The 22,551-nt window shown below is 42.7% G+C and overlaps 1 protein-coding gene across 1 annotated transcript; it reads right to left on the bottom strand.

Moving 5' to 3' along the window:
• Positions 1-288: 288 nt before the first annotated feature.
• perm1a (PPARGC1 and ESRR induced regulator, muscle 1a) lies at positions 289-10,476 on the bottom strand. Its single transcript, XM_029719615.1, has 4 exons — positions 10,356-10,476; positions 5,720-9,820; positions 4,223-4,339; positions 289-1,385 (listed from the first exon to the last, which is right to left on the bottom strand). Exons 2-4 carry the CDS (start codon positions 9,783-9,785, stop codon positions 1,279-1,281), a joined length of 4,290 nt encoding a protein of 1,429 aa, XP_029575475.1. The 5' UTR covers positions 9,786-9,820; positions 10,356-10,476; the 3' UTR covers positions 289-1,278.
• Between the last annotated feature and the right edge of the window lie 12,075 nt (positions 10,477-22,551).

Below are 22,551 nucleotides of genomic sequence, written 5' to 3'. Positions count from 1 at the left end.
CAGGATCAGAATCTGTGATGCTCCTCTCGTTCTCTCTCATGGCCAACCTCGCTGTCTGCTGGTGTAACACAGTCATCTCTACAATTGTATTGGAACCCCACGTCTATGGAGTGCCTGTCTGATGCAAATGACCCAGAAGGAGTTAAATGTGTTGTTATGAGCAAAAAACGACTTTATAGTGGTTTATAATCTGGCAGTATTGATAGTATTGTGGAGGTAGTATATACATGGTACTATAACGCCCTCTAGTGTATAAAATCTGACAGAACACAGGAAACCGCTGTCAACTCTGAAATGCCATATATTTGAAACGTACATCCACAGTTCACAGAACAAACCATACAATGACAGAAAGTCATCTAACAGAGGCCATGAAATAAAACAGCCTTAATTATGTATAAACAAAAAACAATGGCACATATTTGTAGCCCCCTAAATAAATCTGGTTACTGGCTCAGCGCTCTAACCGCTAGGCTACCTGTCACCCCATATAGTTAATACACCTTTGTTTTGTACTGGGGTATGCGATGATTTCACATAGTAAAATACTTTGAAGTTGATTGAATAATCAAACACAGCTATATTTTTTTATATCCATTCTGTACCTTTACTTTCTAATATTTGTCATTCAATTCCAAAACATACACACTATATTCATGTCCTCATCCTAACACATTGATAGTGTATGTCTCTTAGAGCACTTCCCACTGGCATATTATGTCTCTTCTCTACATTTTGGTACCTTCGTTATAAAATATCAATATATCTGACTCTTTTCGTACACTCATATCATACATCTCTTACCCAAGTCATTTAAACCTTTGTTATAGGTTCTATTTATCCAAATGACATTAACAGACCTCAAACACACTCTTAAAAAATGGCATACAGGAATATTATCATACACACCATCTTGACCATTTCAGTGGATTGGACATGTTTTTTATTGCTAACTTGATGTTCCTAAGTTATAGTGCAAACATTTCAGGCACAGCAAAACGTAGCTTTATCCCTCAATTTTTTTAAATATCTATATTTTTACAAGAGGACACCACAGATTTCACATGCAGTCAAAGGATGCTCCATGCTATCCGGTATCCTTGGGTCGTCCCTACCCCATTGAAGTTGAAATGTAAAATGGTTAAGGGGTTAGGGTAGGGACGTCCCAAGGAACCCTGATAGGACTGAACGTCAAAGCACCCAAGATGAATTCCGTTTCCATGGGAGAAAGGGGTAAAGTTAGGAAGGGCGTAGCTGTGCATGGTGACTGTCCCTGTATCAGATGGAGGGTGTTTGACGTAACGGCTTCTCTCCAGATGCCTCTTCCCTGCCTCTTCTCCGCAGGTATCGGATGGCAGACAGCGCACTTATGTTGGCCAGGAGAACTGTGGAATGTTCCGTGGGAAAAAATATCACATGAGCCAGTACCATGACTGCATCATTATTGACTAAACAACTAATTACATTTTCTTATTATTGAATTGAATGTTTGAGACATATTGTATAATAATGTAATCATATAATAACTCATAAGAACAAATAGATTGCTCACTTAAATATTTTAATACTAGACTAGAATATAACAATATTCTTCAAAATATAACATTGGCTTTAAAGGTCAACTGCCCCTTAAAACCAACTTCTCTTGTTTAAAACGGCATGTGGCATCGATATGAGTAAGAATAGTTTATTTTGTAAAGATGTATTTAACCGTTATTTAACTAGGCAAGTCAGTTAAGAACAAATTTCTATTTGCAATGACGGCCTACCAGAAGGCAAAAGGCCTCCTACGGGAGCAGGGATAAAAATAGGACAAAACACATATCACGACAAGAGAGACAACACAACACTACATAAAGAGAGACCTAATACAACAACATAGCAGGGCAGCAACACATGAAATCACAGCATGGTAGAAACACAGCATGACAACAATATCGTAGCAACACAACATGGCAGCAGCACAACATGGTAGCAGCAAAAAACATGGTACAAACATTATTGGGCACAGTCAACAGCAAAAAGGGCAAGAGGGTAGGGACAACAATATATCATGCAAAGCAGCCACAACTGTCAGTAAGAGTGTCCATGGAGTCTTTGAATGAAGAGATGGAGATAAAATGTTCCAATTTGAGTGTTTTTTACAGCTCGTTCCAGTCGCTAGCTGCAGCGAACTGAAAAGGGGAGCGACCCAAGGATGTGTGTGCTTTGGGGACCTTTAAGAGAATGTGACTGGCAGAACGGGTGTTGTATGTTGAGGATGAGGGCTGCAGTAGGTATCTCAGGCTCTCCAGAGGGTAGTGCGGTCTGCACAACGCATCACCGGGGGCAAACTACCTGCCCTCCAGGACACCTACAGCACCCGATGTCACAGGAAGGCCAACAAGACCACAACCACCCGAGCACCTGCCTGTTCACCCCGCTACCATCCAGAAGGCGAGGTCAGAACAGGTGCATCAAAGCTGGGACCGAGAGACTGAAAAACAGCTTCTATCTCAAGGCCATCAGACTGTTAAACAGCCATCACTAACATAGAGAGGTTGCTGCCAACATACAGACTCAAATCTCTGGCCACTTAAATAAATGGACTTAATAAAGGTATCACAAGTCACTTTAAATAACACCACTTTAATAATGTTTACATATCCTTCATTACTCATCTCATATGTATTCTATACCATCTACTGCATCTTGCCTATGCCGCATCACTCATCCATATATTTATATGTACATATTCTTATTCCTCCCTTTACATTTGTGTGTATAAGGTAGTTGTTGTGAATTTGTCAGATTATTTGTTAGATATTACTGCATGGTCAGAACTACAAGCACAAGCATTTCGCTACACTCACAGTAACATCTGCTGACCATGTGTATGTGACCAATAACATTTCATTTGATTTGAGATAAGGGGGAGTGAGACCTTAAGAGGGTTTTATAAATAAACATCAACCAGTGGATCTTGCGATGGGTACAGAGATGACCCGTTTACAGAGGAGTATAGAGTGCAGTGATGTGTCCTATAAGGAGCATTGGTGGCAAATCTGATGGCCGAATGGTAAAGAACATCTAGTCTCTCGAGAGCACCCTTACCTGCCGATCTATAAATTACATCTCCATAATCTAGCATGGGTAGGATGGTCATCTGAATCAGGGTTAGTTTGGCAGCTGTGGTGAAAGAGGAGCTAGTACGATAGAGGAAACCAAATCTACATTTAACTTTAGCCTGCAGCTTTGCTATGTGCTGAGACAAGGACAGTGTAACGTCTAGCCATGCTCCCAAGTACTTGTATGTCCCCAAGAACACAGCGGCCTCTATCATTCTTGAATGGAAGAAGTTTGGAACCACCAAGACTCTTCCTAGAGCTTCCCACCCGGCCAAACTGAGCAATCAGGGGAGAAGGGCCTTGGTCAGCGAGATGACCAATAACCCGATGGTCACTCTGAAAGAGCTCCAGAGTTCCTCTGTGGAGATGGGAGAACCTTCCAGAAGGACAACCATCTCTGCAGCACTCCACCAATCAGGCCTTTACAGTAGAGAGGCCAGACGGAAGCCACTCCTTAGTAAAAGGCAATTGACAGCCCACTTGGAGTTTGCCAAAAGGCACCTAAAACTCTCAGATCATGAGAAACAAGATTCTCTGGTCTGATGAAACCAAGATTGAACTCTTTGGCCTGAATGCCAAGCATCACATCTGGAGGAAACCTGGCACCATCCCTACGGTGAAGCATGCTGATGGCAGCATCATGCTGTGGGGATGTTTTTCAGTAGCAGGGACTGGGAGACTTCAACAAAGTACTGGGTAAAGGGTCTGAATACTTATGTAAATGTGATATTTGCAACAAAAAAAAAATGTTTTTGCTTCGTCATGATGGGGTATTGTGTGTAGATTGAAAAAAACAATTTAATCAATTTAAGAATAAGGCTGTAACGTAACAAAATGTGGAAAAAGGGGTCTGAAAACTTTGCAACAGTTTCTACCAATTGCAAAGACATCTGAAGTCATCGGTGGTCACAGAAAGACCGATAAACATCTTGATTTTGTGTTTAGCTGAGATCTTCTATGTATAAAGCGACACGGCAGGGGAAATTTTTTTGGGGGGGAAACATCTCGGAGATTTAACCATGCTCAGACAAAGGCTCTAACGATGGACTTAGCCTTAAGATGCTATTGGGAAACCAGGCCTATATTGGGAAACAAGGTCTATAGAATGTACATACCAGCCTTCCAGGCATCTCCAGCTTGTGGGTTAGTGGACTTCAACACCCAGGAGGCAAATGCGATGCAGACTAAACACATGTCTGACTGTCTGAGAGGTAGAAGGGAGGCATCTAATCCTAGAAAGGACACAGTATGTGGCTGTTTAAATAGTCAAACAAAATGTATCACATTCAAGATTGAACATTCTCTACTGTTCTACTCTACTGTTCAACTATGGTGGATGCGTAATGAGGCCAGCACAGTACAAGTTAGCTTGGCTCAGTAGATTGAAAGAGATATTTGACTTATATAAGTATTATAGAATAGATGGCAAATACCTATGCAATGGTAAAGATGACACACAGGTGAAACTGTTGGTCTGAGAGTACTTTGGAGTACTTTGTGTGCTCTTTGGCTACAAAACTAAAATATAAGATCAGTGGGGACGTGGCATTGTTCAGCTGTCTTGTGAGTACAATTGTCCCCATGAAGCACAGAGGAAATGGGCTTATTGTGATAATGCACGTTCACGCAGGGAATATGTCCAGGAGGAGATCAGTGCAATTATCATTGATCTCAAATCCCATACCTGCTGCAGACAGACTAGGCCTCATTACATTAGGCAGGAAGTTTCCTGTTCTTTCACACTGTGCCCTGATCAGGTTCCAGCCATAGCGGTAATTGGACTAATTCCAAACAATCTAAAATGTGACACTGGGACAGCTCTGTGGCACCCAGGTATTTCTGTGCACCTTAAAGGGATGTTCTACTAAATAATAAGGTCCACTTTGGCTGTTGTTGACTCCCAGACAGTTTTTGGATATGTGTTTTGCTAACTTCCCTTTAAGGAAAATCTATGGGTGAATCATTGTTGATCACCATGTTAAACACATTGTGCTATGTGTGTATATTGTGCTATCGTGTATATGTATGGTCAAGGTCACTGTTCCGTCTTAGAGCTGCTTACTGGATGGAATGGTGCTCCTTTGGCCACCATTGTGAGCCTATTTATATTTGCCATTTGACGGCAAACGTGAATAACGCTTGGCACTAGGCAACTTGAGAGGACACGGAGAGTGATTGAGGAAGACTTATCACGTGCAACCATTCCTCTGGCACTTGGCTTAGCACTACTACGTGCGTCTAGTCAATGTTCATTGACAGCTGGATTGAGGGAGCACGTTAAGATCACAATAGTTAGTAATGGATTATGACTAAGGTCTTCATCTAACATGTGATTGTCATCAACTATTAGATTGCACTACCTCTTGCCAGCTTGCAAAATTTGGCATGGTAAGTTACTTGTCTGGTTGATGAGACGTCAGGTAACCAGATAACAACCAGATAAAAAAAAACATCCTTTTACAACCAGCATACAACTTGGCCATGATGTCAAGAAATGTATCAGTTTTCCCAGCTAGGTTAGATACATTAAAAAAAGTAAAATACTTGAAGACTCCAAGTGCTGAATGTGCATAATAACATGTATGCGATAATAATAGAGAAAATGGCCTTACTGGGATTAGCAACAGCCATCTGCAGATCCGGATATCTCCTCTTCTGTTCGGCCAGCTGTCTGAAGATCCTGCCCTCTAGGTTGTACAGCAGTTGATCAGGAAAAGGCTTGTCTTGGATGCCCAGCGTGTGGAAGGGTCTAATGCTTCTGCGGAATGAACTCTTGATCTCATCCACAGGAACCAGAGACCAGGAGTCAGATCTCTGACTTCGGCTGGTGGAGCCAGTGAGGCGGACCTTCCGTAGGGAGAAAGAGTTTTTCCAGAAGAAGTTCTCACTTAGACCCTCGTCTGTGAAAAAGTCCTCATATATGTCCGGAGCCACTATTACACCTTGGGTCTCATTTGGCTTATGGTTAAACCGCGTGATCACCCGTATCGGACTTCTGTCTTGGTTATCTTCCTCATCCGAGTCTGCAGACGAGTCACTGGAAAAGAAATGATCGTAGGCCTCCGGGAACTGAAGATTCTTGTTGGCCGAATGTCCGCGGGAAAAGATGGGCAACAGCTCATCCTTGTTGTGGCTTGATGCCTCCCTGACAGGGTAGAAGAAGCTTCCTGCATCAAACTCGGAGTAGAAATGCTCATAATCAGGGACTGAATCACTGTTGACATAGTAGGCGGCCATGTTGTCTGTTTCTGATGGACTGGCCTCCGATTTATTTCCTCCAAAGACGTACTGGATGATCTCAGAGAAAGAGACCTGATTGCTTTCTGTTGACACATCCTCCGAAAAAGATGCTGAAGGTAAAGAATTCATGCCACTGTGTTGCCTCACTAAATGTCCATCACTGCAGGACTCCATTTCTGGTTCTCCTTCCTCTGATGTGACAGCTGGTAAGGGCCGACCTTTCAACACCTGGGAAAGTGGTTCAACTTCCAGAGCTAGTAGGTTCTGCACGCTGACGTTTTTGCAAATTTTTCTTAAGTACTGTGGGGCACTGCCTGAAAAGATTGGTCGGGGGATGTAACTTGCGGAACTTAGCATGGCAACATTTTCTGGGTATATACCAGCCCCAACGCTCACTGAGTCTGGCTCGCTTTCCCACAAGATACCAATAGAGTTGGATGATTCATCTCTCGTGATTGGATCAGTGCTTGGATTATCAGCACTTGGATTTTGTGAGAATTCTTTGTCAAAACCAAAAATGGTGGAAATGTCGCCACTGGAGTGGTGAGGTTTGGAGTCGTCCAAGTGGGTGAAGTAGCCTGAGTCTGCGGCATCAGAGCTGTCGGCTGCCTCAGCCTCTGGTGGCTGGGGGAGAACACTGGACTGGTGGGCATTGCTGACCATACGTAGTCGCAAAATGTCATTAATGGTCAGCTTCTCCATCTCATTCCAAAAAGCGGAGATGGCGTACACAGGACGTGTTTCGTCAGGTGCTTTTTCAATCCCCTCACACTCTGCTGTTTTGGCTGTGCTAACAGTGTCTTCTGTTTTGACCTCTATATCAACCTTGAGTTCTGGTGTATCTTGAGATGTATCCTGACTGTCATTTTCAGACATTTCCCTCTCCCTCTCACTTGTTGCTTTGCCTACAGAAAGTTTTGCTTCTTGACCATTGAATCTGGTTTGAATATCAGGTGTATCAGAGCTTTCAAATAACGTTACTGGCAAGTCTATGTCAGTGTTACGTTTATCTGGCAGTGCTATCATATATGTTTTGTTAGACTGAAACCCAACAATTTGGTTACCTTCCATTTTTAAATCAGGGGAATTAGGAAGTGAAATATTTGATTGAGTTAATGGAACATTCTCTGGAGTACACGAATAAGGGTCTTTTTCAGTGACATTATAACTTATATAAGTATTATTTATTTCATCTGCCTGATTAGAGTTCATAGCACTCTTTGGAATAACAGAGTAACAAGAGACAGTTAAAAGAGGTATTGCTAATACAGGCCTCTCAGTATTTGCATCCAGAATAATAGTTGACTTAACTGTCTGATTTCCATATGTTGTTTGACTGATTACATCATCTGATTTTGAACAGCAGGGCTCATTGAAACTATTGATTTTGCCAGTAGTGTTAGTGCTGACCACTTCTGATGGTATACTCTTATCAAGAGTTGGGATGAGTACATTTTTTAATTCTTGGTGCATCTTGAGGACTATGTTTTCATGAGCAGGCAGCTGCAATGTGTTTGAAATAATAACACTACAGCTGCCTTTAGAGACGAGTAAGGTGTTCTTTCTGAGTGCAGTGTTATGTTCTGTTGATTGTGGTGTATTGAGAATCTCAGATGAGGCGTCCCTGTTACGAGTCTTTCCATTCACTTCGTGCAGTTGCAGAGGCCCAGACTCGCTTTGATATTTTGCGATGTTATCTGGACCAAACTTTGCTTCCTCTGTGACTGGAGATGACTCACTAGAAGCACAGGTGGACATCGAGACTGGCAATCCAGGACATTCTTTAAATTCTGTTGATGGCTGTAATTGTAATGCGCTGCTTGGCTGTAAATTTGCTGCCACATTACCATCATAATTAGGTGTTGACAAACCGCTGTCAACAGCTCGACCTGGTGGGGATCTTGATCTATCAGTACATTCACTGTTTACAGGCAAGCTAGATTTGGCTTGTTTGCAGTTAGCCTCCATACCAAGAGGCTCAGCTTTTACTGGCCTCAACTCATTCTTCTCAGTTAGCGTTTGACTTTGACGGTCTCTTAGAAGGGGAGTTGGTAAATTGAGGCTCACTTCGTCATGCTCCACTGCAGTTGGCCCAGGTGTCACATTGTTTATGGTTCTCCCTTGGAGTATTTCTGAGTGTGTGGGTGGACACTGAGAACTCTGAGTTTGGTGAGCTGAGGATTTGATATGCTCACAGCCGGCCTCATTCATGTAAACTGCAGTGTAATCTGTTGTTAGTCTTACATGAGCATCCATTTCTATTCCCCGTGCACCTCTCTCCTCCTCAGAGTCACTATGATTGGCAAAGAACTGCCTCTTGTACCCTTGGCCAGCCTCCACAATACTGACCGTTTTTTTTCTCCTTCTCTTCTTTTTAATGGCGAATGATGGAGACTGATCTGGGCTCCTTACGCTCTGCTGTTCTGGGTCTTTCTTTGGTGATGTGACAGCAAGGTATTTGCCTTCTGTTGATTTATTGTGTTGCATCACTTCAAGGTTTGTAGATGAATCCCTATCAGGGTTATGGCATGAATTAGAGGTTTTCTTAAGAAGTGGTTTATCTAACATGATATCCCCATTACTCTCATCACCCACACTTTTGCATACAGCTAACTCTGAGTTAAGCACTTTCCCAGAGGCAGTTGTCTTTAATGACTCGGCTGTCATTTCCAAAATTGCTTTGAGTAAGTCACAGGATTGACCCTCCCTTTTCTGCCTCCCTGCTTCATTTGCTGGCACCAACAACCAACCGTCCTCTCTGATGGCCAACTCTACATTGGGATTGGTGGATTTGTCAGTCTTGCCCTCAGAGGCATCATTGACTGTGAGCTCAGGGACCATCTTGGAGTCAGGCCTATCTGTTGTGTTGGCATTGTCTGGCTCTGTGGTTTCCATGCCAGTTGCTGCCTCACTGCTGACAGACAGGGAGTTGAACTCTGGGTTGTTTATTGGCAAAGCGTCGTCATTGGCTCGTGGCCCATCACCACACACCTCCCCCTGCGCCACCTTGCTGCTTTTCCCCACTGTTGCTTGGCTGTGCTCAATAAACTGTTCAGCCTCCGGGAGACTTTTAAGCCTCTCAAAGAACCGATTGATAGACTCCAGGTGCACATCTTCATCCTCGCTGCACGACAGGACATTCTCCAAGCTACCGACACCGTACTTGTGGAGGTAATGCTCCACGGGAGAACCCTCGGAATCTCGGGGGCCGTCCATGGGGCAGACAGCCTTCCAAGCATCTGACTTGAGGTCAGCTCGCAGACCCTTGTCTAAGAAAGTGGACCCTCCCGCATCATCAACGTCACTCAAGCTGTAGTCACTAATGCTAGAGTCCAATCCAGCCAGCGCGGGGGGGTGGAGGTCACACTCCTCGCACTCCTGGAAGAAGGAGTCCCAGTCACCCTCGGAGACGTGCACACTGTGTTCATAGTCATCCATTGTGAGGAAGGGTTACAAAACAGTTTCACCACTACCTGTGAAATAAATCAACACAGTGCTTTAAATGTCACAGCAAACATGGTGCGACACCTGAGAAGATGAAGATACTCGAGTCTCAAACGAGTTCAACAAAAAAGTGGGATTCTTAACAATGCTACTGCAACAAATGACAGATAACGTCAACTCTTGAAAATCTTTGTTTGCCATCAGTTTAGGTCACATGATGTCTCAACCAAGTATTGGCTACGTTTGCCAAGTGCATTGCGAAAACTTGTTTGAGGAGAGCAACTAAGACCTGCCTTGCAAAAAGCCTTCATAGATAATGTCTGCTAACGCATGATGGTATGCTTTGTTGTGGCCTATGAGCCCCCACTTGATGTGCAATTCCTTCTGTCTAGGTGGGGCAATTTAATCATTAACTAAAATAAAAAGATAGTTTTCATGAAATTCATGTATGTCACAGATTCACTAACTCCAACATTACTTGAAATGACCTTAACTATTAAAGGACTCCCCCACACATCTGTATCAGAAAGTGTATTGTCCATGTGTGCAGCCATAAGGTCCTACCTGTTAAGCCTCCTGCTGCTGTGCCACTCCTATATAGAGTGTTGTGCTCCGGAGTCCCAGCAGTGTTATGCTCCGGAGTCCCAGCAGTGGCATGCTGTTTCTCTATGTGTCCTCTGGTCGGCCGTCCATATGTTGTGAGAGTGCAATGTGTCAGGCCCTATGATTCGTTATAAATAGAGCGGTGCTTCGGTGCCTCTTATCACGTAATACACGCAATGCTCCAGTCTGGCGCTCGCCATCATTCCCAACAGAGGTATAACGTTTCAGCACCGTAAATAGACGCCACACTCACAAAGTGATCACAAGATCTTGAATGTCTACGTGATATTAATGTAGTTTACCCACTTTGTCACACCTTCTTCATGCCAGTTAGACAGCAAGTGGTCTTTCGTATAAGTTTATATTTTTGGGGTTCCTTGCTTCCTTGTAGTATTAGACAGATTCATTCTAACATTGGTTGTATGGAACAGCCAGGGCATAACACAACTGTACCCGGTGTTTCTGCAGTAAAGTCTTGCGAGGCAGCTAATGCTCCTGACAATGGCCACACTCCCACGGAAGAGTGTCATTTGTGGCAGTCAGTCAGCTGATACATCGCTGGTATGATGTCACTGGGTGACAGAGGATCTGAATCTTCCCCTTAGACACACTGGACACTGTGGACAGTCAGAGTGAATGCCAGAAAAGGTTGGAGTGCTGGAGCGGCCATGGAAAAAAATGGATGCCAGTTTATGTGAGAGTCGTCTGACACAGGCCATGTTGCAGCCAGAATCTAGCTAGCTGATCCCTCCATGCAGGGCCAGCTCTAGCCTTTTGGGGGCCCTAAGCGAGATTTGTTTAGGGGGCCTCCCCACCAAGGGGGGAAAAAAATGGTGTCCCTCCTCTTGACAGTGGAGAGAACAATTTACTTTTTAAAGTCAATTTCCTGCATTTCTACACATTTTGCCATGGAGCATAGAGAAAATGTTGCAGTTTTAGAGCAAGTTTTCTGCAGTTCTATATATTTTGCCATTAGGAGGCGACCGTTGGGCCCTAAGCAACTGCTTATGTAGCTTATGCCATGTGGGAGACAGAATAATTCTACAATTATTTCATCTGAATACAAAAAGTGACAGGGCGTGCAAAGTGCAATAAAGTGCTAAATAAAAACTTTGCCATGTAACTTTTTGTATTCTTTCAAGCATGGCAGTAGATTAGGATGTATTATTTTTTTTGCCTCCTTTTTATGGTTTGAGTGCGAGCAACAGCTGAACTCTACAATAAATCAGACAAGTCAAAGAAGTGATCCTGAGGGTGATATCGGCCATCCCATATCTTCACAACAATCTATAGTTCTTATTCTGTTATTTTACGTGACTTTAACTTAACTTTTGCATATACATTGTTTAAACTGTGAGGTCTGCCATTCAGATGCCCCAGGCTTAAACTGAGGTGGGTTTAAGTCTTTGTTTACAGCTATCAGGATGATTTAATGAGGACAATAGGATTATGGGGCTATCCCTGCTCTAAAAATGTCATTGACTTTCACAGATATCAAGATAGCATATAATTTATGACCTCATTATCAACACTTAACCTGGGCGTAACAGACTGCTGATGTGTCTTGATTGCAATGGAATGGAATGAAAAGGATATTGACTTTAGAAAGGGTTCAGATACATAAAGCAATTTACACAAGGCGCTTTCAAATTGTTCACCATATTGTCAGAAGAGTAGCCTACATTTGGAAACGCTTTCATCCACAGGGTTGGCTCACACAAACACCAGTTAGATTCCAGTCTTGGAGGAGAGACTGTTGTTAAGCATTCCGAACTTGCGTCTAAAAACATTCAGGATTTGCATCTACCCTCCACATTCACAAACTCTATTACTAACCACGGCCACCACGGCCATTATGAGCCCTGATTTTCATCACTAAGGCTAATTATAGGAAAACAGCCCACCTAATTAACAAACTGCAGGCTGGGCCTTGTGCCCAAAAAAGCCCTATCAATGCATCTGGTTTCATAAAGAGAGACAAACCAGGGCCTGTGTGTGACTACTGCACCTGGGGCAAGAGCAGTGGGCTGTTTTGACGTGGGTGGGATTCTGTTGCCATCGACAGGATTAGGCCCTCATGAAGTCAGTTTTGGGGATTAAGATCAGAATCTGTTTGGACTACTTAAAAATAGCTAAAGCCCGGTTGGTTCGTGCTAATTGTTTCACCGTGTCACCTCCGGCAATTCAGCATAGATTAAACAAAGTCTTGTGAACAGAGGCATTCAGAGAGCAGACATAGTGACATGATGTGGTTAATACAGAGAGGGTTTGTATGGATATGCCACACTGGCTTGCATGCCTTGGTTGGTGGCACCTCAAGTACCTCACAGGTGGCACAGTCAGTAACATTTTCTATTATGACCAAGAGGGGGGAACACTGTATTCTGTCTGGAGCATACTATGACAGAACAGTTGACAAGAGAGGCTGTTTTAGAAGCTTGGTGGTTGTTTTGACAATTTGACGTTACAAATGCCTCACAGGGTGTTTGAGGGCTATGTTGTTAGGGGATTAAGTTTGTTCAAGTTGAGCAAGACAACACAGTGAGCAAGACAACACAGTCCCATTTAAACCACTAAAGCAGTGCCAGAGCAGATTGGTTTTAGCTGCATGGTACAGGCAATAAGGTTCATGTAAAAATGTGTGGTTGGTAATTTCAATGAATGATATACCCATTCAATTCTTGAAAAATATAAAGGAAAAATGCTTTTTGAGTGTAGCTCCTCCTTGTTTTCGTTGTCATTTGAGACTTTGTTAACAAGACATGTAGGCTTAGGCTATAGCTTCAAAAAAGATGTTTTAGTATCATGTCAATCTCAGTGTCAATTAACATGCAGTTAAAATTACAGATTGCGCCTTAACAGGATAATTTAATTAGATGTACGGTTGAGTGCCTTTCTCTTCCTACTGTCTTGAACTCAACTCAATATATTTTTAAAAATCTTTTTCGACTGTAGGTAGCCTTCCTAGCCTAGGCCAACATACAGTATTTCTGGATTTGTCCGAATGCGTAGACCTGCTTGTCCTCTTGACTCCCGAAGAAAAATAGTCTACACATAAACCCATCGACTGTTTTCAATTCTTCTCGTCTCATCTTGGTTGTAGCTTGATGTAGGCCTAAGATTAGCCCACAGTTTTTCCTACCTCAGTGCGAGAGACCGCCTTGCCAAAAGCACAGTTGGGACTGTGGGACAGTGATTACCGCATGCAGACAATCGTAGGATCTGAAGGTGAGGTGCCCGTAGTGCGACCCCGCGTGTTGGATCAACCTGCAAACAATGGTTGTGTTCCCCTGCTCAGACATTGCATGCATCAACCAAAGGTTGAATGCCACGCCATCGTCTGTACCTCCAGGCACCAAATTGCTGTAACATATGATGTGGTTAGCTAATACGTAAAATACCTATCCAGGCGTTGTAAGATCTGGCATGTGTCAGCAACGTCTGAGCAGAGTAACACGACCCAGACATTATTGTCCTTAACTCAAAAGCAGCTGAAAACGTCAAGGTATCAGTGCATTTTGGAATGATCACGTCCTAATAACAGATGTAAGCCAAGACCCCCTTTGACAAAAAGAATGGTTACTCAACTTAAGTTTCAAGGAGATCTGTGTTTGATTTACGATAGCCGAAATACCACTTATTTAAGGTACAGTTAAAAGACCCCTGAAATGAATAATTGTCTATACAAATAGTTGAATTAGTTTGGCACATAGACTTATCGTTTCACAGATCTTCGATATCAAATGGGCTGCGATTGCGAATAGGCTACACAAATTGGTTTTGCTGAGGTAGGCCATATCAAAGTCGGAACCTTATTTGATATTCAATTGACAACATGGATCCAATTTTGCCCTAGAGAATAACCGACAGGCTAGGCTACATCACTCTCAACCTATTCATTTTAGGCTCTTATGTGGAATGGGCCTAGATAGGCCTACCATCTAAAGAAAAGTAGGCTACAATACAGTAGTCTACAAAAAAAGCCAAAAAACAGGCAGTGGCAGGAAGCCCTTTCAATGCATTAAGTGAACACAAGATGGCAAAGAAGAGCCTTCAAATCTTAATGGATTCACAGAGATACTGAGTTTGAGGAGCAATCCAACAGCTGCAGCTGGGTGGGCACAGTTGCTTGGAATAGAGGTAGGCTACAAACTGCAATGGTCCTGTGATGATTTGTGATCAAGTTTGGCTGAAAAACAAAATCAGGGTTGTGAATTTAACGTCAGAATTCACAAGTTCAACATTTCAACCAATATTAATCATAACAGAATTTTGGAAATGTGACATTTAATGTTGGGAAATTAGTGTTATTGACTGTTTTTTCATTTGCAATTTACGCAACATAGTGAACGTAAATCCGGGACACTCAAATGAGTATTATACTGTATGTAATGATTGGTATGGTTGCATAAGACAAAGAGTTAGTCCTAGCTCAAACACCGCATCGCAAAAAAAAGGTAACTTTCTCTTTGGAAGAGCGGGGATAGAGTGCCGTCTGAAACAATACAGTGCCCCTCGTCGGACTTTTGACTATAGTTCGGCAGCCTCTGCCGCTCTTTTGGCATGTTGCGGGTGAAGCGCACCTGTTTCATGCAGCGCGCCAGAGCTGGTGTGTATTCATTCGGCCGATTCTGTTGCAAAACGTTTCTTAAACGGAAGCAAACGGAATGAAACAGGGAGGGACCTACCTGAATTAGTCCAATAGAAACTGCTGCTGCAGTGTTGGGAGCCGTTGTAAGAAACCAATCGGTACATCAAACAAAGCTCTTAGCCGTGCTAGCCCGCTCTTTCTATTCAGTTAGACTCGCCATAAATTCGGCATCTGAACAGTGTGTTACTTAAGGCAAAAAAAACACCCCACAGAAAGGGTGGTTGGTTGTTCGGGTGTGTGGGCATATAATGTGAATGTCTAGCAATGCAAAGGTTGTGTGTTTGAATCTCATCACGGACAACTAACCCTTTAACCTAGCTCCTAACCCTAACCTTAAAGGTCCCGAAAAGTTCAAATAAAATTTTTCACAAGATTGAATGATATTTGGACGAAACCAGTTCAAATTACTTTAGCTGGTACATTGATAAAGTTTGAACATAAAGTTACTGGTTCCTATCCCCACCCCCCTCTGTGTCAAAGACTTGGATTCAGGCAATATCAAGGATTTACTTCTGGCATTATACAATGTCACATAAAACTGGACATTTTATAAACAAATGGTAGCGTTTTATTATCTTAACTCATTTAAATATGTGCCAGCCTAAAACCGCCATCACATGTGCATAGCTGCGGGAAGTGTCATGTATGTGCAGTGCAAACTTTGAGTGAAGTTGCTTTATCGATTAGGGAGAACATTCAATGGGTCTTGCCAGGAAGCTAATACTGAAGGCGGATGCTGTACCATCATTGACAGTGGATCAGTGGATCTTGCAAGCGCTGGCCATAATATAAGTATCAGAGTCTGACGAGTCTGACACGTTAGCCAACATTTTGGGGGGGATCGGGGAGCGTTAGTTAATGCAACTGTGGCTGCTTTGAATATATATTTTCTGTAACACACCTGATAGTCACTATGTTTTTTGTTCTTCCATCTCTAAAACCCCTACATGTTTTCCACAACGGGTCCTTGGTGGCGCAGCAATCAAAAGCACGGCACCGCAGCCTGGGGTTCGATCACAGGCTGTTTCACAACTGGCCGTGACCGGGAGCCCCATAGGACAGCGCACAATTGGCCCAGTGCCGTCTTGGGTAAGGGAGAGCTTGAATGATCATGCTTTAGCGACTCCATGCGTCATGGCTCGGCGCCTGCAAGCTGACTCCGGTCGCCAGTCGAACAGTGTTTCCTCCGACACGTTGGTGCGGCTGACATCCAGGTTAAGCGAGCAGTGGGATAAGGAGGAGGTAGCCAGGCGGGTCATGACTCGACCTTCGCCTCTCCCAAGCCCATTGAGGAGTTGAGTTAGGAGCCAAGGGACCTAATTCGGTGAGAAAACGGGGTAAAGACAATACGATTGTGGCCATACCACCCCGAACACGCTTGTTCAGGGTCGGGCCTGGTTAGTATTGGCATGGGAGAAAGCCTGGGAATACCAGATGCCGTAAGCAATTGTTTTTTACAAAAAACATAAATATATATCTATATACAGTACCAGTCAGAGGTTTGGACACGCCTACTCATTCCAGGGTTTTTCTTTATTTTTACAATTTTCTACATTGTAGAATAATAGTGAAGACATCAAAACTATGAATTAACACATGGAATCATGTATTAACCAAAAAAGCGTTAAACAAATCTTAAAAGTAGCCACCCTTTAGCTTTATGAAAGCTTTGCACATTCTTGGCATTCTCTCAACCAGCTCCATGAAATGCAAGGTGTGCCTTGTTAAAAGTTAATTTGTGGAATTTCTTTCCTTCTTAAAGTGTTTGAGCCAATCAGTTGTGTTGTGACAAGGTAGGGGTGGTATACAGAAGATAGCCCCATTTGGTAAAAGACTGAGTCCATATTATGGCAAGAACAGCTCAAATAAGCAAAGAGAAATGACAGTCCATCATTACTTTAAGACATGAAGGTCAGTCAATAGGGAAAATTTCAACAGCTTTGAAAGTTTCTTCAAGTGCAGTCACAAAAACCATCAAGCTCTATGATGAAACTAGCTCTCATGAGGACCGCCACAGGAAAGGAAGACCCAGAGTTACCTCTGCTGCAGAGGATAAGTTCATTAGAGTTACCAGCCTCAGAAATTGCTGCCCAAATAAATGCTTCACAGAATTCAAGTAACAGACACATCTCAACAACAACTGTTCAGAGGCGACTGCGTGAATCAGGCCTTCATGGTCGAAATGCTGCAAAGAAACAACTACTAAAGGACACCAATAAGAAGAAGATACTTGCTTGGGCCAAGAAACACGAACAATTGACATTAGACTGTTGAAATTTGTCCTTTATGTGACACAGAGTACTGTAGGTGAGTACTATAGAGTACTATATTAGGCTAATGGATTACATTTTTTTATGTCAAATGATATCTCACCATTATTTTTCACCTTTATTTCTCATGAGTGTTCACGTTGATCAGTTTTTTGGGTAGGCTGGCCTATACATTTATGATCAGTACATACAATTCTGAACATATTGTAATTTATAATGCTAATGCAGAGCCACCAATAAATTATTGTCCAGTACACTTATTGTATTCTGTTTTCATCTTCTTTTATGTCTTAGCTTCTAAGGTGAAGAAGTGTATCAGTGAACTGTATTCTGTAATTAGTTACAAAACAATTGAAATGCAATTGTGTATTGCTGCTCTTTGTCTGATATTCAACAGTCCATGATCAGCTCTGTTGACCATGAGAGCATTTTACAGAGAAAATGGGTTGAGTCATAGTCCCAGTCGGTATTAAATAGAACGTTGCGGCCCTGCCCTCCTGTGGAGAGAACAACCTGTGGTAACCTTGGTCACCCAATTGGCTCACAGCAAAAAACATAATATTTTTCAAATGCAATTTTCTTGTTGTCTGCTTGTTTAGTCAATTACACAACTGCATTTAAGAAAAGTACAACATGTCAAAATATTACTTTTCAATATTGCCTGCTCCCAAGCATTCTCACTACTTAATATGAATATTGTAGGGCTTCCCACAAGCCCATTTTTATGACGGCGCTAACGTTAACCACGTGAAGGCTAGCTAGCTACGAACTAGAACATTAAGCTTGCCAAGACCAACCTGTGATGTTTTTTTCCCCACACATATAGCTTTGTGTAGCCTACTTGGACACCGGATCCCCACAATTTCCCATTCTTCCACACCGAATAGCCTGAAGCCACAGGGCTTTTCTCACAGGCTCTATATCCCTAGGTGGAAGCATTGCCAACTGTAGGTCGGGATTTTTGACTTGGTTACATGTACATTGAACAACACAGCAGACTGTGGTGTATTGGAAACGTTATTATTCAGAATAACCAATCATATATTAATTCCTCAGAGGGTTATGGCTTGAATGAACAAATAGGAATTGGGTTACTGCCCTCCAAAGAGTGTGATTGGCTAATGAGAGGCAAGGGGGTCACCTGGAAAGGCAGTAGGGTTAGTAGGGCTGAAGCAGCAAAGAAGTGATGGCTAGCTGTGTTACCTGTGTGAATGTGAAATAAACTTACTCAATTGTTTTACAAATTAGCAAAGTCTCGGAGTCATCAGTAAAGAACCCAGCATCTAAGATGCAACAACTGGCGACAAGGATGGGATGAACTCTGAGGTAAAATCCTGTTTGCTGATGACCAACCGAGAGAGTTAGCTGCGCGGCTAGCTGGAATCTGCGTGAGCACGTGTGGGCCAGCGAGAGCCATGGAATTGTTCAGTAGTGAGATCGGTTTGTGCTTCGAAAAAAGCTAAAGAGAGTTTCAGCACGTGAGAACCGGTTTTTACCGTTTTTGGAGGCCAACTAGAAGAGCGGTGTTTCTATCGGTCGCTGGTTCAAAGACTTTTACACTGCTGAAAGACTTGGTGGCGCCAAAGAAGCCTGATGAGGCTAGCTTTGAGAAGCTAATGAATGCTCTGAGAGACTTTTATGCACCAAAACGGAACGTGCTCAGCAAGAGGTATAGTTTTCATAGTAGGAAACAATTATCAGGAGAGACATTGGCTGAATATATTGCATCACTGATGGGATTGGCAGCTATGTGTGAGTTTGGGGCTGGACTAGAAGAGCAGCTAAGGGACCAGCTAGTGTATGGAGTTTCCTGCAAGGAGCTGCGCGGCAAACTGCTAAGAGTCGCATATGGTAAGAACTTGACATGGGATAAAGTGTTGGACATTGTCACAAATTTTGAGTCTACAGCCCGGAGCATGCATAAATTCCAGCAGATGCCGTCGCAGCCGAGAACAGATCATCTGAACAGGAAACTGTTGGGACATCGACAGGTGCCGAGAGGGACCCAGGGGATGTCAGACCAGAAAGGGGAGATATCGAAGCCCTGTTCCGCTGCCTGGGAACAGGCCATTCACCGCAGATCTGCCGCTACAAGGAGTTCCAGTGCAGAGCGCGCCAGAAGACTGGACATTTGGAGCGGGCCTGTCAGGGGAGAGCACAGACAGCAGCAGCAGCTAACAGCACACTTTCAAAGCAACGCTCTCAAACAGCTCACCCTAATCCAGTGAAGGGGACACATTTCTTTACGACAGATCGAGATGAGGTTTCAGAACTGCTACTGCCGGCAGGGACCAGCACAGCCGAAAATAACCAGTCAGGAAGTGACTTGGGACTTTTTACTGTGTGTAATGATCATGAGTATGTGAAACTGTTCACCTGGTCACCATTGTTTATCAAATGAAATGGATGATGGACATCCACAAATGAATACATATAGTACCATAAGAAATGTAACATATCACACTTACATTTACTATGTTACAACTACTCCTGAGTCCAGGTTGCCTGACGAGACAGCAGCTATATGCCTGAGGTGTTGGGCGACCCTGGGTGTCACTGCGTGACACTGGTTGTTACTGGCTGACTGGGATCTCTCTCTACACCCTCGGGACGCTGCTGTCATGACTATCTCCCTCATGACCAAGCATGACCCTCTGGGCCCTGGGCTAATTGTTAGGGAAAGACAGCAAAGTCAGCTCCTATACCTGCTTTTACAGCTGGGATGTTCTGACACATCTGGCTACTCTGAGATAGAATTATGAATAAATGAATGTTTTAAAAAGCAGCTTGATTCATGGAAATCAGTGACTTACATTGTTGAGATGGAGGAGATTAAGACATGGTAATCAATTTGATTTCCTCTGTTAATGAAGATAATAAGGTCAAATGTCACACTCATTCATAACAGTACCAATGTATTGTATATCATCTGTACTGCTTTTGATAAGCTCGGCCTGGAGAAAACATCTATTTCTGAGCGGTAGACCTATTACGCACTATACAAAGGAATTAACTAATTTCAGGTCAGTTTTAAGATGTCTTACCCCATTTCTTCACAATATATACTGAACAAAAATATAAACGCAACATGTAAATTGAAGGTCCCATGTTTCATGAGCTGAAATATAAGATCCCAGAAATTGTGTAACCACGCCAGCCCATGACCACCACATCCGGCTTCTTCACCTGTGGGATCGTCTGAGACCAGCCACTCGGACAGTTGATGAAACTGATTAGTATTTCTGTCTGTAATAAAGCCCTTTTGTGGGGAAATACAAAATCTGAAATGGCTCCCCAGTGGCTGGGCCTATACCCTCCCAGACCTACCCGTGGCTGTGCCCCTGCCCAGTCATGTGAAATCCATAGATTAGGGCCTAATGAATTTATTTCATTTGACTGATTTCCTTATATGAACTGTAAGTAAAATCGTTGAAATTGTTGCATGTTGTGTTTATATTTTTGCTCAGTATAGTTGATCATTCAGGCCACCTGTAATAGGCGATCACAATGTTAGTGTTTGCCAGAGGATTAATTTAAATTGAGTGTGGAGAATGATTAGATGAACACTAGACAATGTCCTTGTTTAGATCTATGGAGGTTTGCAGCAACAGCCGACAATGATTCATTGGATTCAGAGAGCAAGCAAGAACATCCTCCCAAACCTCGTTTGCTTATCATTTGTGGGCTGTCTCCTGTTTGCTCTGGGTTAAACATACTGGGAGCCATGGGAAGACCCATTCTCCGATGGTGGACTGTTTGGGTTAATAAGTTATCTGATGACAAAGGGTCGACTAGCCCGTCACCTCCAGCCGAGTGATGGCCTTCCTTCCTTGAGCTTGGGTCGGCGGGGTTATCAGCAACAGGGAACAATAGCAAGTGGCACGGCCAGGCACAGGGCGCAGGACTGTCAGTCACTTCCTGCATACCTACACAGGCTGACCAACTTGGTCTCAGGGCAATTCTTATTATTCTGCATGTAAATTTGTGAAAATCAATTTAGGATAAAAAAAAACAAAAAAAAACGCTAGGATTGGCAGCACCTCCTACTGGAAAATTGATCTACAGCTGTTATTTTGGTATCCCATCCAGGATTTGAACCTAGCCAGGCTTAGCTTTTATGTTTGTTACTAGCTATTACCAATGTGCTATTGTGAGAATTATTGTTGAGAGATCTCCACTTCAAAACTATATAGATTCACTGTTGCTATCGAAGTCATTCCAAAGGGTAGGTTTAACAGAGACAATGAAATGTGACCATACTTTATCACTCATGTGAAAATGGCACATTTTTGTAGAAAAAAAAGTTAGAAAGTTCTACCCGATGACATACAGTGATTTTCAAACACTATGAGATGAAAATACCCTCCCTTGGGTTAGAAACTTGTTGCAGGTTTTGAAAATCACCATTTTTTTTACTTTTAATCTACCCTGTGATGTCACAGGGAAGCATTCCCCCCCACGGATCATAGAAAGGCAATGTGTTTCATAAGGCTATCTCACAAACTAATGTAACAATCCATTCAACCTTAAAATGAGTAACACATCCATGGCCACATTTTGAGGTTACTTTAACTATAAATGTATTCTGTAATCATAGAAACCACGCATGTTCAAGATAGCATGCATAGGTCGTCGCAGGTCTGTGGAGATCTTCACAATTGCTGTAATAATCAAAGCAATATCTTGAATGGCATTGATCACTAGCACTATGTACTTTTAATGTAATCTCAACTGCAGTTCAGGTCATTTGGTTCCAGTGGTGCAGTGCTATTTTTTTAGGTGATGTTGAGAGCACATTTTCTTTATGATGTCATCATTACCTCAATCAATTTCTACCGACAGATGTAGCCAGTTAAATAGCTTATCATTATAGAATATGCATAAAATGAATCCTCCGATTGCAAAGTATGCCTATGCCCACACATCAATTGACTAAAGAACAAATCTTTTTAATACCCTCAAAAACCAAGTTAGGCAATCACTGTCAATTGTGAATGATAATTCACGTTTTACCAGGGAAATGTCCAAACTGCATCTACATGCCAATCATTTGATTGAGCTCAATCAGTTTCATGGGAATATGCATTTATATATTCTTGAATAACTGTTTTGTGAGCAAATTAGAGTAGTTGGTATTAACTATTAGTCTCTTGTATTTTGTTTCAATAAAAGCATATATCCTGCCTAATGGCACACTCTTGAGTTTTGATGCATGATCATTTATTTGTTGACTATT

Source organism: Salmo trutta, chromosome 28 (assembly GCF_901001165.1).
Source record: "Salmo trutta chromosome 28, fSalTru1.1, whole genome shotgun sequence".
Classification (NCBI taxonomy): domain Eukaryota; kingdom Metazoa; phylum Chordata; class Actinopteri; order Salmoniformes; family Salmonidae; genus Salmo; species Salmo trutta.
The sequence above is the reverse complement of the archived record's forward strand: the minus strand, read 5'-3'. Positions and strand labels throughout refer to the sequence as shown.